At 35.5% G+C, this 18481-nt stretch overlaps 1 protein-coding gene across 1 annotated transcript in view; it reads right to left on the bottom strand.

Moving 5' to 3' along the window:
- The window catches only part of SERINC1 (serine incorporator 1), a 37233-nt gene that overhangs the window by 13079 nt on the left and 5673 nt on the right, over positions 1 to 18481 (bottom strand). The window contains exons 2-3 of the mRNA XM_040474524.1: positions 6782 to 6943; positions 3531 to 3700 (exon numbers count right to left, since the gene is read on the bottom strand). Coding sequence (XP_040330458.1) covers positions 3531 to 3700; positions 6782 to 6943 — 332 coding nt within the window. The remainder of the gene's footprint in view (positions 1 to 3530; positions 3701 to 6781; positions 6944 to 18481) is intronic.

Consider the following 18481-nt stretch of genomic DNA (forward strand, 5'->3'; position numbering starts at 1 on the left):
TTAGAAGGTCTGTAGCATCATGAGCAAATGGAATTTATCCTTGGGATGCAAGGATGGTTCAATATATGCAAACTAACAAATGTGATAACTGAATGAAAAATAAAAATCATATGACAATCTCAGTAGATGCAGAAAAGCATTTCACAAAATATGAAAAACATCCTTTCAAGCTGAAAACCCTCAACAAATTGGGCTACAAAGAAACATACCTCAACAAATAAAGGTCATAAACAACAGATCCACAGATAACATCATACTCAACCAAGAAAACCTTTCCTCTACATTTAGCAACAAAACAAGGGTGCTAACTCTCACCACTCTTATTCAACATAGTACTAGAAATTCTACCTAGAGCAATTAGGTAAAACAAAGAAATAAAAAGCAGCCAAACTGGGAAGGAAAAAATAAAATTGTCTTTATTTGCAGATGGTATGATCTTATACATAGAAAATCCTAAACACTCAACCAAAAACCCTGTTGGAATGAATCAACAAATTCAGTAAAGTTGCAGAATACAAAATCAACACACAGAAATCAGTTACATTTTGAGACATTAACAACAAAATACCTGAAAAGTAAAGAAAACTATCCTATTCATAATGGCATCAAAAATAATAAAATGCTTAGGAATAAATCTAGCCAAAGAAGTAGAAGATCTACGCAACGAAAACTACAAGACTTTGATGAAAGAAACTGAAGACACAATAAAAGAAAGATATTCATGTTTATGGATCTGAAGAACATTGTTAAAATGTTTGCACTACTCAAGGCCATCTATGGATTCAATACAATCCTTATGAAAGTTCCAATGGCATTTTTCTCAGAAATAGGAAAAAAAATCCTGAATTTTGTACAAAATCACAAAAAGACCCCAAAATGGCCAGAATAATCATGTGAAACAAAGTTAGAAATATCACAGGTACAGATTTTAAACTGTACCACAAAGCTACAGTATTCAAAATAGTATGTTACTGGCATAAAAAGACACATGGGCCAATGGAATATAACAGAGAGCCTAGAAATAAATCCTTGCGCGTGTGATCAACTACTATTTGATGAAGACGTCAAAATCAATGGAGAAAGGACAGTCTCTTTTATGGGAAAACTGTATAATCACATGCAGAAAAATGAACCTGGACCTGTATCTTACACAACTCACAAAAATTAAACTAGAAATGGATTAAAGAATGAAATACTGGAGTGCCTGGGTGGCTCAGTCAGTTAAGTGTCCGACTTCGGCTCAGGTCATGATCTCGTGATCCGTGAGTTTGAGCTCTGCACGGGGCTCTGTGCTGACAGCTCAGAGCCTGGAGCCTCCTTCAGATTCTTTCTCCCTCTCTGTACCTGCCCTGCTCACACTCTGTCTCTCTCTCAAAAATAAACATTATAAAAAAAAAAAAAAGAATGAAATATTAAGACCTGACATTGTAGAACATACTAGGAAGATTCTGATACTAGGAAGATTAAAATAGGGAAGAAACCCCTTAACACTGGTCTTGGCAATGAGTTTTTAGATGATAAGATACAAGAAGCATAAGCAACAAAAGTAAAATCAAACAAGTGAGACTACAAACTAAAAATCTTCCTCTGCACAGCAAAAAAACAATCAACAAAAAGGCAACCTACAAAACAGAATATATGTGCAAACCATATACTGAATAAGGAGTTAGTATCCAACATATATAAAAAAAATTCACACAACTCAATAACGAAAAACAACCCAATTAAAAAATGGGCAGAGGAACTCAGATTTTCCAAAGATGACAAATGGCTAACAGGTGTATGAGAAGGTGCTCAGTATCACTAATCATCTGGGAAATGTAATCAAAACCATTATGAGATAGCACCTCACACCTGTTAGGATGAAAGGGGTATCATCATCAAGACAAGAAATAAGTGTCGAGAACAATGTGGTGAAAGGGAACCTTGAGCACTGTTGGTGGGAATGTAAACTAGTTCAGCCACTATGAACAGGAGTATAAAGTTTCCTCAAAAAATTAAAAATAGAAACTACCATAAGATCCAGCAATTCCCTTCTAGTTATACATCCAAAAGACGTAAAAACAGGATACCAAAAAGATACCTGCACTCCCATGTTTACTACTGCAGCTTTATTCACAATAGGCAAGATATGAAAACAACTTAAGTGCTTGTCAATGAATGAAGAAACAGTGGTATAGATGTACAATGGAATATTATATAGCCCTGAGAAAAAAAGCAAATCCCATCATCTGCAACAACATATATGAAGCTTGAAGGCATTATGCTAAGTGAGATAAGCCAGACAAGGAAAGACAAATACTGTATGGTATCACTTACTCGTATGTGGAATCTGAAAAAAACCGAGCTTGTAAAAAACAGAACAGAATGGTGGTTACCAGGGTATGGGGTGTATGTGTGTGGGTGGGCATTGGGAGAGGCCATGAAGGGGAACAAACCTGCAAATACTAAATAAGTCCTGGAGATGGAATGCACAGCATAGTGACTATAAGTAGCAATACTGCATTACAGACTTCAATGCTGCTAACTGTTCTCATCAAAAGAAATAACTGTGACATGACTGAAGTCCTGGCTAACCCTACAAAGGTAATCATAATGCAATATACAAATGTATGAAATCAACACTTTGTATAGGCTAAAGCTATACAATGTTATATGTCAACTTTATCTCAAAAAGAAACACGTGTAACAAAGATGATTCTAAGAGTGCTATGTGCATGCTACTTTGACAAGAGTATTATCTCAGGGAATGGTTGTCACAGCCATTCTGAGATACATTTTGAGAAGTGTTTAAAAACACATTAAATAAATATAGTGGTAGGAGTGCAAATAAATACCAATAACTACAAGGACAAAATAAAATAATTCAACCTGTCACAGCACATTTTTTCATTAATATTTATATTACACTTGCTCATCCTTCCTGTTTTTGGTAGGATATGTTAATAAAGAACAACAGATACTCAAAAAAAGTTTGTTTTTTTTTAACTTATGGAGAGAAAAGGACAGATAAAATTAAAAACATTCAAATTAAGTACCAGAAGCGATGCTCTACATTAAGTGAGATTAATAAAAGGGATCCTGAAGTTCCTTTCTGGATGGTCTAGTATAACCAACCATTTAAACAATCAATCACCCTATTTAGGATTAAAGTTTTTCATTTTGGTTGCACTGCAGGTCTAGGGAACTAAGTTCAGTTTCACATAATAAGACTGGTCTACCAAAAGGTTAAAGCAGAAGTAGGAGTAAGTTCCTCCTTATTAATAACAGATATAGATCCCCTTTTTATAATGAAACTATAAAGCAACCTGCATCAAAGATTATACCAATAAACAACCCAAGGCTACTATCTAATATTAGTATTTCTAAAGTCTGACATTCTCTAGTAGAGACCAGAAGATATTCTTACCTGGTCATTCATGAATAACAAAATAATTCTGCAAGTTGTGTAATTTATTTTACAGTTTCTTTAGACAGATTCAAAAGTACTGAGACTGCACAGATTTTCATATTATTATTGAAAAACATACCCATTATGCACTGCAGCTCTAGGATCACTGCTGCTCTTCACTTTGATCATTAGCAGAGAGAGGAGAAGATAGAACATAGCCAAACCAAAGCACAGACGGTACACAGCTTTATAGCCAACCAGAATATTACAAGGAACAATGCCTTTCTCATTTTCACAAAATCCAGGAATCTAGAAAAACAAGAGTTTATGATCTAGAATTTTAAGTAAAAATGAAAACTCTATGTAATCAAATAGTTTAAGGTTTAAAAAACTGAAGTTTGCTTGACAGTTTATGCTGAATATGTAATCAAGGTTAAATCTGGAAAATTTTCATCAGTAGACATTTAACCGTTTTTACTTTATATAAGCCCAAGATAAACTATGAATGCCAATCCTACATTGGATGCTTATTCTGACTTGCAGACTTATTCTAAATTTTCTAAAACTTGCATTCCCCCAGGGGCGCCTGGGGGGCTCAGTCGGTTAAGCATCTGACTTCAGCTCAGGTCATGATCTCGCCGTCTGTGGGTTCGAGTCCTGTGTCAGGCTCTGTGCTGACAGCTTGGGAGCCTGGAGCCTGCTTCGGATTCTGTGTCTCCTTCTCTCTCCGCCTCTTCCCTATTCACTCGTTCTCTCTCTCAAAAATAAATAAATGTTAAAAACAAACAAAAAAATCTTGCATTCTGTGATATATTGAATTACACCAGTAAGAGAAGAATACAATCAATAAAAGCTGAAGGCAATTACAGAGTAACTAAGTTAGTTCCTAAATACTGAAGAGAACATTGATAGCTTCTCAAAGCCAATGAGACCTAAATACATTTTGAGTTTTGGTCTCTTATTCTACAAGTATTATTTCTGATAACAAATGGATTTGCATTAACAGTATAATAGCTGGCACTGATTTTACTTTGTAACTTAGAATTGTGAAAGACTAATGGCCATTTCAAAGTCACACTGGAATCAGAATACAAAAAAAATCTTAAGTGAAATAAATGGGAGTTCTCAGAACTACATGCACTATTCATATGTATGAGAATGAATTATTGCCTCTAGAAAATGTTAAAGCAAACCAATATGCCAAAATATAACTGTTAATTTGTGCCTTTAAAACCAAGAACTTAAAAATATTTAAGCTAATGGAAGCACTACTTCCTTTTGCTAGTCTCTACACACTCTGTAAGCCCTTTCTTGGTGCCACTTAAATCTCACCTTGCTAACCCAGTTTGAGCCTTATGGCAATATATACTTACCAACAGTCATTTGCAACATGTACTCAACTAGGCTAATTATCCCATTCCCTTATACAGGACACCACCTGGCAAATTCCCATAATTAAATGAATTCAACCACCTATATTAGGTTAAGAAGGTTCAGTAACAACCCCCAAATATCACTGGCTTAAAACAGCAAAGTTATAGTTCTTGCTCATGTACATAAATGGTCATGTACATAAATGTACATGTACATAAATGGTCATGGTAGTCACTTCAGGAGCCCAGGCTGTTGAAGAAGCCACCATTTCAAATGAGGTACATGTTGACAAGAAAAAAAAAAAAAAAAAAAGGAAATCAGTAAGTAGAGGCCAAGGTGTATTTCTTCTACTCACCACTCACTGATCAGTACTAGAGACATGGCCCTACATATCACAAAGCACTCCAGAAAATGCAAATCTTTGATGACCTTCATAAAGCAGAGAAGGAAAAATATCTGGTATTAAGTATTAACATCCACCAACTAAACTATTTATAACCACAGTCAACTGGATCTATGACAAAATCATACAGATATGTCTTTTGCTTATACCCAGGACTTGAGTAACATTAACTGGTCATCCACATCTACCATGTACAATGCTAGTTACTTTAATAATCATAATAATTTCATTTCCCAAACTTTCACCATCTTTCCTTACCCAAATGCCAACCTCAAGTAGACACTATGCTTTAAAATGGAGGTCATCTGCCATACTCTCTCTCAACCTCAAATTCTGCATGGTCACTCATCTTGTCTTGGTGGAAAGCTAACCTCTAAACCTTCTCTGGATCACCTTATCTCTCTTTCATACAGATTAGATCGCTTATCGCTGACTCATCTCAAAATACACATGAATAATTCTCATCCTAAAAATCCTTTCCTGAACTCAGCTGACCTCTGAGACTGCCACCTTTATTAGAAAACTCCTCGAATAAGCAGTTTATAGCTATTAGACACATTTCCTCATGGCTTTACAATTCTCCTCTCACTACTCTGATCCCAGCACTCTGAAGAAATTGCTTTTTCAAGACACTAATCATGGAATGGGTGTCAAATACCTTCCTCCTCAGGCCTATACAACAGGGCGTACACTTGGTTCACCTTTTTTCATTGTTCCTTCTGAGGTTCCCTTTTCGCTAACCAACCCCTTTCACTAAGAGCTTTTGTCAAAGTTAGTCTGCTCCCTTTGAATGGTCTTCAGCATATGCTACCATGGTTTTAACTTTCATCTCTATTCCCAAAACACCTCTAGCTATTTCCTTTTTGTTACAATGTTTTCTACTTCCCATGGGATACACAAACACACACTCTCTCTCACGTATGTAGTACAGTAACAAGTCAGTGTTTTACAAATTAAATAATTGTATTTTCCTCATCTCCTTTCACAACCTGAGTTCCTGAAAAAAAAATTTTTTTAAGTACACTTTTTATTTTTTTTCCTAGGTTAACAATAACAGTTTCGTCCTAGTTGTCCAGAATCAGAACCTGAATATTATGTATGATTCTACCCCTGCCAGTATTTAAATCCCAATTCAGTTAATTCTGTATTCAGAAAAACTATCACTGGCTCTCTATATAGTTCTTGATTATACCATTAAAAAAGCCTCCACATTTAACTGCCTAACTTCAAATTATCAATCTGCCTAAAGCATACATATTCTGCGCGACAAGCTCTTTATCCCCATTCTGCTTCCTATTTTTCAGTCTCTGCATAGAGAAGTTCTACTCATTCTTAGAATGTCCCTTTTTCCATGACACCCACTGAGTTCTGACATTTAACTGGTTATAATTACTTATTTCTCCTTATTACCACAGCACATTTTCTATACCACCATCACAGACCTTAATCTGTCTTATATTGTCTGTCTTTCCTAAAAGACTATGAAGATTGCTAAAATTGGGAATTACACATTATCTTACTTTGTACATTATTCTGTTTTGAACATGAAAATCAGTTTACACATACACATACTATAGGTTCAGTTAATCACTTAAACAAACAAAAAAACTAACCTTGTTCAGTTGTTCTTCCATTCCTGGTATCAACATTACACAAGCTACACACACTCCAACAAGCAAGAAAAGTGCATAGATCAATCTAGTTACAGTAGAGTTGTTTCCACTAGGACAGCATCGACACAGCAAACAAGGGGCACTGCCACATAAACACGGTATCTGGGAAAAAGAATATTAAAAATCAGTACAGTTTAAAATGATACGGTGAAAATTTATGTTCCATCCCCTCAAAAGAGAAAAAGACTGAAGTTAAAGTGATTACCAAAGAACAAAAGGATTTGGGTCACATATAATTATCCATGAACTATAAAACTCAGTCATTTCTGTGTAAAGTTAGACCCAAGTCAAAACATAAAAGTGCTTGACCTCGGGAGCCTGGATGGCTCAGTTGGTTAAGTGTCCAACTCTTGATTTTGGCTCAGATCATGATCTCAGTTAGTGAGTTAGAGCACTGCACTGGGCTCCATGCGGTCAGTGCAGGGCCTGCTTGGGTTCTCAACTCTCTCCCTCCTTCCTGCCCCTCCCCTGTTTACAGGCTCTCTCTCACTCTCAAAATAAATAAATAAATAAACTTAAAAAAATTTTTTAAGTGTTTGACCTCCAAATCAATCAAAATAAATGAGTTAAAAAAACAAGGGGAAAAAATCAGCAGAAAAGAATTTAACAAAAACAAAATATTCATGATTACATGCCCATCTCTGGCTCCCATCTTTTAGCCCACAGATATATTGGTGAATTCACAAAATCCTGAGACCTCTCAAATACCCCAGAAGAGAAAAAGAAGTGAACTGGTGTCCTTATCTTTTCCCTCTTCTGGAAAGGAAGTGGTGATAGTGAAAACAATGAAAACTCAGGCTAACTTTCTCCAGTGGAACTCCACTGGAGTTGTATACCCCAGAGGAACATTGGTAATGGTATTTACCAGTATTTCAGAAGAGGAAAGTGTAAGTATGCTCATAAGAACTCACTCACCATAACCTAGGCTAGCTCCACCATACTGTCAGACTTCAGGAAGTTGGACAGACTATGATGTTCCAGACTGACAGCCACAGCTCTAGGAGAAAAGTCTCAGAAACCATGGGAAGGGAGTATGGTCGAAATCAAGACACACTAGAGCAACCAATATAAGGTAGGAACAAAGCCATTTATAGTAAGCTTAAGTAAGACAAGTAAAAATCGTTAACTATGCAAACATACTCTAACAAAAAATAAAAATAAATAAGCACATCCCTCAGGGGGAAAGGAAAAAAGGGGTGGTGGTGAGAAGACATTTTAAGAATTCAGTCTGAAACAAAACTCAGTAAGAAAAAGAAATTCTGTACAAGTGCTTCACCTGAACAATAAAAGAATAAAAAGCAAATGAAAAGAACTCAAAAATTAAACGGGAAAAGAACAAAATAAGATAAAAAGGAGCTTGCAGAGTTAAGCAAAGAAATAGGAGAAAATAAAACTTAAAGAATAATTAACTGTCAAGGAACAAAACAGACACACCTGAAAATTAAATTACTAACAGAAAAAAGCTTGAGTTAACTACTATAAACTTAGATAAAAATGGAGTCAACAGTGACTAGACTTTACCCTACTGCCTTAATGGAAAAAATTAAAACAATGGTTTTCAGACAATGAACAACAGGCAATGCAGGACAGTAATTTCTGACAGGAAACAATGTGAGCTCCATGATTAACCTATCTTTCTGCCTGGGAGAGCTTCTAGTGAAGGGAGGGGAATCCAAGCAGAGGCTAGCAGTCCACCTGAACTGAGAAGACTGAGTTGGGAGCAGGAACAGAGTTGAAGTTGAGTTTATAGAGCAGAATCATGAAGAGAAGAAAGCTACAGAGTGAGCTCCTGAAATCTGTAGAGGCTTCAACTTGAATCTGTAGTAGAGTACTGATTAGTGCATTCATTTGAATAAATTACTAAAGGAGAAGAGTTGGTATTCCCACTAGCCACAGTGGAAAACCTTGTAATGCAGAAGACACTAAGTTATACAGGCTTTTACTTAGAAGGGAGAAAACAAAACAAAACAAAACAAAACAAAAAAATCAGCCATAAGACTAAAAGCTGCTCCAGTCTCACTTAACAAAGTGTAAAGAAAACATTAAGAAAAATTTTCAAGTAACTCAACTATGTCCAAGAACAAAACCCAAAAATATTTTCGTTTTAGAATACAAGTATGTCCACCTCCATCAAGGTAAAATTTACAATGTCTGACATCTAATAAAAAGTTGATAGCTATGCAAGAAAGCAGGAAAATACAGTCTTTAATGAGAAAAAACAATCAAAATCAACCTGGAAATAACAAAGATGGCTGAATTATAAATAACAGCATAAAGATATTATTTTAATTATATTTCATATGCTCAAGAGTGAAAAAAACATCAGCATGTTAAGAAGAGACATGAAAGATAATTTAAAAGATCTATACCAAACTTGTAGAAATGAAAAATAAAGTAACCAAACCAAAAAATACTAAGACACTGTAAAAAAGATGAACAAATCTGAAGACACAGAATAAATGAGACAAAAACACTAGGATAAAAATGAACAGAGCATTGTAAGATAGCTTCAGGCAGTCTAATGTAAGTGAAATTAGAGTTTTTGAAGGAGAAGTGAAACTTCTGAAATAATTGTCAAAATGCTCCCAAATTGAATCAAGATTATAAATGCACAGATCCAAGAAGCTTAATGAAATTCTAGAAAAATATGGGTGCTTTGGGTGGTTCTTTATTCGGCTCATGTCATGACTTCATGGTCTGTGGGATCAAGCCCCACATGGGGCTGTGTGCGGACAGTGTGGAGCCTGCTTGGAATTTTCTCCCTCTCTTTCTGCCCCTCCCCACTCACATGTGCTCTCTCTCAAATAAAAAAAAAATTATAGGAAAATAAACACGATGGAAACCACACTAACTCATATCATAATCAAACTGTTCAAACCATAAACAAAAAAATCTTTAAAAAGCAGGCAGAGGGGCGCCTGGGTGGCTCAGTCGGTTAAGCGTCCGACTTTGGCTCAGGTCATGATTTCACGGTCTGTGAGTTCGAGCCCCGCGTTGGGCTCTGTGCTGACAGCTCAGAGCCTGGAGCCCATTTCAGATTCTGTGTCTCCCTATCTCTCTGCCCCTCCACTGCTCATGCTTTGTCTCTCTCGGTCTCAAAAATAAATAAACATTAAAAAAAAAAATTAAAAAAAGAAAAAAAAAGCAGGCAGAAAAATTAAGCCATATTATATAGAAACAAAGATCTCAATTCTAGTAAAAAGAATTCTGCAAAAGTACTTTAAAAAACCCTGAGTGATAAAATTTTATACTCCCTAAAAGTCTCTTTCAAAAATTAATGTAAAATAAAACCACTTTCAGACAAAGACAAAAGAATCCAAAATTAGCAGACCTAAACTACTAGAAATGTTGAAGGAACTCCTTCAAGCAGAAGGAAAATTATACTAGACAGCTTATCTATATAGATACCAAAAAAAAAAAAAATCTATACAACAAAAGGAATGAAGAACAATGAAAATGGCAAATGTATCTTTCTTATATAAAAAAATTACTTTAAAGCATAATTATCCTTTTAAAACAGAAATATTAGCAATGTATTGTGGGGTGTATAACAAAGGTGGAAGTCAAATGTATGAGGATTACAAGCAGTATGCAAGAGGAGACATTGAACTATACCACTATAAGGTTCTTAAATTGGAAATAAAGGAAGATTGTAGTAAGTTGAAAATAAACACTATAAACCCTAAAGTAACCTCTAAAAAACCAAGACAAAGAAGTAGGGCTAGTAAGCCAATGGAAAAAAACCAGAATACTAAAAGTGATGGCTAGTAAGTACAAAATATGGCAAAAAAAATTACAGAAAAGGGATAATAGACAAGACAAACAAAATAGAAAGATGGTTTATTTAAGCCCAAACATAATCCACAATCACACTAAATGTAAGTGGCAAAAACACTCCTACTTAAAAAGGCAAAGACTATCACACTGGATAAATACTGTGATCCAACTCTAGCTCTTCTACAAGAAACCTACTGAAATATAAAAATGCAAACAGGTTATTTATGAAAGAAAAATAAATAAATACCATGCCATAGTAGTACCAGACACAACAGACTTCAGAGCAAAGAATCTTACCAGGGTTAAGGAGGGACACTTCATAATGGTAATGGGATGTTCAGAGTAAACCTACAATCCTATTGTTCTACACTTAGTAAGAGAACTTCAAAATACATGAATGGAAAAATAATAAAACTGAAAAGAATAAATTCACATTTATGTTCTCTCATTTAGCAGAACAAAAATCAATAAGGATATAAAAACTTGTACAAGATTATCAATTAACTGTGCCTAAATGACATTTAGGGAATACTCAATCTAACCAGGGCACAGCACAAATTGTTTTCCAGAGTACACAGAACACAACCAAAACAGACCATATTCTTGGCCATAAAACAAATCTCAAATTGCAATAAACATAGAATGTTTCAAATCATACAACAAACATGTATTCTAGGCCCACAGTGTAACTAAGTTAGAAGTCAGTAACAAAAAATATCTGGAAACTAAATGACATGTTTTTAAAAAATTTCTTTTAAATGTTTATTTATTTCTGAGATGAGAGGAGGGGAAAAGCGAGAGGGAGACATACAATCCAAAGCAGGCTCCAGGCTCTGACCTCCAAGCTGTCAGCAGAGAACCCGACTCGGGGCTTGAACCCATGAACGAGGAGATCATGACCTGAGCCGAAATCAGACACTTAAACAACTGAGCCTCCCAGGTGGCCCCTAAATAACACACTTCTAAATAATTCACAGACAAAATATATCAAAAGGAAATTAAATAAAATGAAAATAACACAATACATTCATGGAATGCTCTAAAGCAACGTTCAAAGGAAATTTACAATACTAAATGACATTAGACAAAAATAAAGATTTCAAATCAGTGATCTGAGCTTCTACCTAAAACAATCAAATAAACAAACCCAAAATAAAAAAAGAAACTAATAAAGACAGAAATCAGGGAAGTAAAAAGCAGAACAAGAAAATCAGTGAAATCTAAAATCTAAAATCAATTTTATAAGACTGTTATGACTGAGAAACGGACTGATGAAGATACAAAAGAGCAAAAGTAATCACACAAAAATTAAGAATACTGGAAATGTGTGAAGACACAAATACAGATCCTAGGAGCATTAAAAAAATTACAGGGGAAAAGTATGAGCAATTGTATTCAGTATCTTAGATAAAGTGGACAAACTGAAAAACCCACATTGTCAGAAATCATTCAATAAGATTTATATATACATACATACATATATATATATATATGTATGCATGTATGCATATACACACACACACAATCAATGGTCCTGTAACTACTTTAAAAAGTTAAATTTTTAAGTTAAAAACTTTCCCATGCATAGATGGTTTCACCAGTGAGTTCTATTAAGCATTTAAGGAATAAATCATGAATTCTACACAAACTATTCTAGAAAACTGGAGGCAAAACACTTCACAACTCTTTTCTAGTGGGCCAGAATTACTGACACTAAATTCAAAGACATTATAAAGAAGAGAGCAACATCCTTCATGACTACAAATTCTTAACATCTTGTCAATTCAATCAAAAATATAAAAAGCAAATGAAGACCTCTAGTATCTTTTTTCCCCATTTAAGTAAGAAGCTTGGAAGCACCACTTTCTTCTCACCAGTAAAAAGATAAACAGAGTAAAATATCAAGAACTCTTCCAGGATCCATAAGACAGGTGAGAAAATCACTGCCCCCAAGATTGGAAACAGATAGGCAAATACAGGGTGCCACAACTTACCAAAGTAGAAAATCACAAGTGGAAACCAACTTAGGAACCAAGGCCCAAGTAAGGCAACCTAAACTGTAACTGAAGAATTGCTGAAACTTACTGTGGAAATTCCCTCATGCTTCCTGCAGAAGGAAAAAGGAACCATTTTAAAATATACCCAGAACACATGTTCTTAACAATGCCTGCCCTAAGGAGAAACTGGTTAACCAGAGCCTAACCTGTTGGGGTGGGGTGGGGTGGGGGGGTGTATTATCAGAGCCAAAATAACATGGAAGGGAAACACTCAACACCAGCCCTCGTTTGCCATCTTCTCCCACCTAGGAGGAAGAAAAAGCCTAGGAAACACTTGAGAAGTTCACAGTCCAGACACAGGCTCACTAAAGGGCTATGACCTAATCATAGGGCTGTGGAACACTCTTCTTTCCCCAAGACCTCACCACAACATGACCAAAGCCTATTTACAGCAGTCCCTTTTACCCAGTACAGCATGTCCCACTATAAAGAAAAAGTTACAAAGCACAGCAAAAGGTAAACAAACAAACAAACAAACATAATTTAAGGAGTCAGAGGAAACATCAAAAGCAGACATGGTAGGGATGCTGGAATTACCAAACTAGGAATTTAGAATAACTAGGATTGAATATGTTAAAGGTTATGATGAATAAACAGCATGTAACAACACATGTGCAATATAAACTGAGAGATAAGAAACCTAAGAACCAAGAAAAAATGCTAGGGATCAAAAAAATGTAACAGAAAGAAAAACTGCCTTTGATAAGCTTATTAATAGTCTAGGACAAGACAGAGAAATTTAATTTCTTAGCTTGAGGACATCTCCTCCCAAACTGAAAAGAAAAGACAGCAGAGATTGAATAAAACAGAATAACCAAGGACTGCAGGACAATTAAAAAGGGGTAATATATTGAGAATAGCAAAAAAAAGAAAAGAAACAGAAGAAATATTTGAAAAAACAATGACAATTTTCCCAACTTAATGTCAGAAGCATATACTAAAAACCAAAACAAACAAAATCCACAAACCAAAAATTAAAAACCTACACCTAGACACATCACTTCCAAACTCAAAAAATAAAAGATAAAGAAAATATAAAGAAAAAAAATCTTGAAAGAAGCTGAAGAAAAAAACAACTTATCTATAGAAGAACAAAGAGAAGATTATATCCACTTCTCAGAAGCCACGTATACAAGAAAAAGTGTCGTGGAAATATCTAAGTGTTGAGAAAAAAAAAACCCACCAAGTGAGGGTTCTATACTCTGTCAATTATACTTCAAAGGTGAAGTAGAAATAAAGACTTTCTCAAAGATTGAGGGAATTTGTTGTCAAATTGTAGACCTGCCTTGCAAGAAATGTTTAAGGAAGTCCTTTAGAGACAAGGAAATTAATATAAGTCAGAGTCTAAATAAGAACATCAAACATAAAAATCTCTTTATCTTATTTTTTTTAATTTTTTTTACATTTATTTTTGAGACAGAGAGAGACAGAGCATGAATGGGGGAGGGGCAGAGAGAGAGGGAGACACAGAATCGGAAGCAGGCTCCAGGCTCCGAGCCATCAGCCCAGAGCCCAACGTGGGCCTCGAACTCACAGACCACGAGATGGTGACCTGAGCTGAAGTCGGACGCTCAACTGACTGAGCCACCCAGGCGCCCCTCTTTATCTTATTCTTAATTGACCTAACAGATAAGAGTTTGTTAAAAAATCTTAAGAACACTGTATTCAATTATGTATGCATACATATTCACCTCATGTGTATATACATGCTGATGACTAACAAAAAGAGAGAACATGATTACTAACATCAAATATGAAGGAGAGGGTATCACTTTAAATCCCCTATTCATCAAAAGGATAAAAGAATGCAGTCAACAGCTACATTGTCCACAAATTTGATAACCTAGATGAAATGAACCAATTCCTTGAAAGACACAAGATGCAAAAATTCACAAGAGACAATCTGTATAATCCAATACCTGTTAAAGAAACTGAACCAATAATTTAATAACTTCTGAGGCACCTGTGTGGCTCAGTCGGTTAAATGTCCGACTCTTGGTTTCAGCTTGGGTCGTGATCTCACAGTTCATGAGTTTTTGCCGCCCCCCCCCCCCCCCCCCGGCCCCCATCGGGCTCTGTGCTGACAGTGTGGAGCCTGGTTGGTATTCTCTGTCTCCCTCTGTCTCTCTGCCCCTCCCCCACTCACTCTCTCAAAAAAAAAAAAAAAAAACACTTAAAAAAAACACAAACAAAAAAAACACAAACTGATAGCCTTCCCAAAAAAGAAAAAACGGGACCAAATTCACTGGTGACCTCTACCAAACACTTAAAAGAAAAAAAACAAAACAAAACAAAAAAACACCAGTTCTCTGAAATCTCTTTCAGAGGACAGGCAGAGGAACACTGCCTAACTCATTGTATGAGACCAGCATCACTCTAACAACAAAACCAGACAAAGATATTATAAAAAATAAAAACTATATCAGCATCTCTCATGAACACAGATCTTCAACAACATACACGCGTATCAAATCCAACAATGTATGATCACAGCCAAGTGGGATTTATCCCAGGTATGCAAGAATGGTTCAACATTCAAAAATCAATTAATGTAATCCATCACATCAACTGGCTAAAAAAGATGGGTCACAACAGATGCAGAAAATCTATTTCAAAAAATCCAACACTTATTCATGATAAAATTTCTCAATAAAGTAGGAATACAGGGGAACTCTCCCCAACTTGATAAATAAAATCAACAAAACACCTATAGTTATATTTAATGGTAAGAAAATTGAAACTTTCCCATTAATATCAGGTACAAACCAAGGATGTTTCCTCTTACCATTCCATTTCAACACTACTGGTTGTTCTAGCTAATGCAATTAACACCAAAAAAAAAAAAAAAAAGGAAATAAAAGGTAAACACACTGGGAAGGAAGAAATAAAATTAGCTTTCTTCACAGATGACATTATCATCTATGTAGAAAATTCAAAAGAATTGACCAAAAAAAACCCCACAAAAATCTTAGAACTAATAAACAATTATAGCAGGGTTGAAGGATACAAGGTTTGTATACTAAAGTCAATCACTTCCCTATATATCCCCCAATGAAAAAGTGAAACTTGAAATTAAAAATACGTTACCATTTACATTAGCATCCCCCAAATTAAAACTGCCAAAATACTTAGGTATAAATCTAACACACTACATACAGGATCAATAGAAAAAAAAAAACCACAAAATTCTGATAAGCAAAATAAAAGAACTAAATAAATGAACAGACATTCCATGTTCATGGATTAGGAAGACTCAACATTGTCAGGATATCAATTCCTCAAACTTGATCTATAGATTCAATGCAATTCCAATCAAACACCCAGCAAGTTATCATGTAGATACTGACAAACTGATTCTAAGTTCATAGAAACACAAGACCCAGACTACCCAACAAAACACTGAAGAAGAACAAAGGTGAAGGACTGAAACTACCAAACTTCAAACTTATTATAAAGTGACAATAGTAATCAAGCCAGTATAGTATTGTCAAAAAAAGGGACAATCAAAGGTAGACTAGCAAGCACATAAATAGCCTCATATAAATAAAATCAACTAATCTTTGACAAAGGTGCAAAGGCTATTCAATGAAGCAAAATCATCTTTTCAACAAACTGTGCTGTAACAACTGGGCATCCACATGCAAAAAAAAAAAATCAATCTATCAGTCTAGACACACATCTCACATCATTCCCCAAAATTAACTCAAAATGGGTCTTAAATCTAAATACAAACATAAAACTATAAAACTCCTATAATATAGGAAAAAAATCCAAATGACGGTGGGTGTGGTGATGACTTTTTCAGATAACACCAAAGGCATGATCCACAGAAAAAAACAAAACTGTTAAGCTGGTCTTCATTAAAATTCAAACAATTCTGCTCAGTAGGTACGCCTGGCTGGCTCAGTCAGTTAAGTATCCGACTTCAGCTCAGATCATGATTTCAAGGTTCTTGAGTTCAAGTCCAGCCATCGGGCTCTCTGCTGTCAGCACTGAGCTCATTTTGCATCCTGTCTCCCTCTCTCTCTGCCCCAAGCCCGCTCGTGCTTACTCTCAAAAATAAAACATTAAAAAAAAATTTTTTTTTTAATTCTGCTCTGCAAAAGTCAGTGTCAAGAGAATGAAAAAACAGGCCAACTGTGTGAAACTTTGCAAAAGACATACCTGATCTTAAAGGAGTATTATCCAAAACATACAAAGAACTCTTAAAACGCAACAATAAGAAAACAAATGGGTCAACACACCTCACCAAATCAGATAATACAAATGGAAAATCAGCATATGCAAAGGTGTTCCACATCACATTTCACATGCATATGGTAAATGCATATTAAAACAAGATACTACTACCTATCTATTAGGAAGGCCAAATCCAGAACACAGATAACACCAAATGCTGATGAGGATATGGATCAATAGTTACTCTCATACATTGCTGGTAGGAATGCAAAATGGTACAACCACTTTGGAGACAGTTTGACAGATTATAAAACAAAACATATGCTTACCATACAATCCAGTTAAATACCAAGAAAAACTCATGTCCACACAAAAACCTGCACATGAATGTTTATAGTAACTCTATTCATAACTGCCCAAACTTGGAACCAACCAGTATGTCCTTCAGTAGGTACTGTGGTACATCTAAATAATGGCATATTATTCTGTGCTGAAAAGGAGTTAAGCCATAAAAAGACAAGGAGAAAACTTGAATAGGTATTACTAAGTGAAAGAAAACAACGTAAAAAGACTACATTTTGTATGATTTCAACTGTACAATACTCTGGAAAAGGAAAACTATGGAGACAGTAAGAACAGTGGTTGGAGTGGGTGGAGGGATGAATAGGCAAAACACGAAGGATTTTTTAGGGCAATAAAAATACTCTACATGCTATATTAATGGTAAATACGTGTCATTATACATTTGCCCAAACTCACAGAATGTCCAACACCAAGAGTAAACCATGATGTAAACTATAGATCCCCTAAGGAAATACAAACTAAAACCATAATGAGATACCACTACACACACATTACAATGGCCAAAATCAAAAAACTCATAATACCAAGTAGTGACAACTTTTTGTTAATGGGAATGAAAATTGGTAGTTATCTTAGAAACCAGTTTGGTGGTTTCTTATTAAGTCAAATGTATGCTTACCATGTTGTTCAGCAATTCCATTGCTAGATATTTTACCTACGCAAAAAGAACTTAAGAGTCACACAAAAAACCTTAATCGTACCTTTATGAAAATGCTTACAGCTACTTTATCACCAAAATCTGGAAATGCCCTTCAACTGGTACATGGACAGGTTAAGTTGTGGTAAATCCAAGCAATGGAATAGTATGCAAAATTAAAAAGGAGCCAATAGGGGGCGCCCGGGTGGCGCAGTCGGTTAAGCGTCCGACTTCAGCCAGGTCACGATCTTGCGGTCCGTGAGTTCGAGCCCCGCGTCAGGCTCTGGGCTGATGGCTCGGAGCCTGGAGCCTGTTTCCGATGCTGTGTCTCCCTCTCTCTCTGCCCCTCCCCCGTTCATGCTCTGTTTCTCTCTGTCCCAAAAATAAATAAAAAACGTTGAAAGAAAAATTAAAAAAAAAAAAAAAAAAAAAAGGAGCCAATAATACACCACCATGAATAAGTCTCAAATGAATTATACTCAGTAAAAAAAGCCAGACTCAAAACACCCTATGCTGTATATCCTATTCATATGCCTTTCTGGAAAGAACTCTGGAGACAAACAAAACAAAACAAAACAAAACAAAACAAAACAAAACAAAACAAAACAAAACAAAACAAAACAAAAC

Source organism: Herpailurus yagouaroundi, unplaced genomic scaffold (genome assembly GCF_014898765.1).
Source record: "Herpailurus yagouaroundi ecotype Mexico unplaced genomic scaffold, PumYag 139, whole genome shotgun sequence".
In the NCBI taxonomy this organism is placed as follows: domain Eukaryota; kingdom Metazoa; phylum Chordata; class Mammalia; order Carnivora; family Felidae; genus Herpailurus; species Herpailurus yagouaroundi.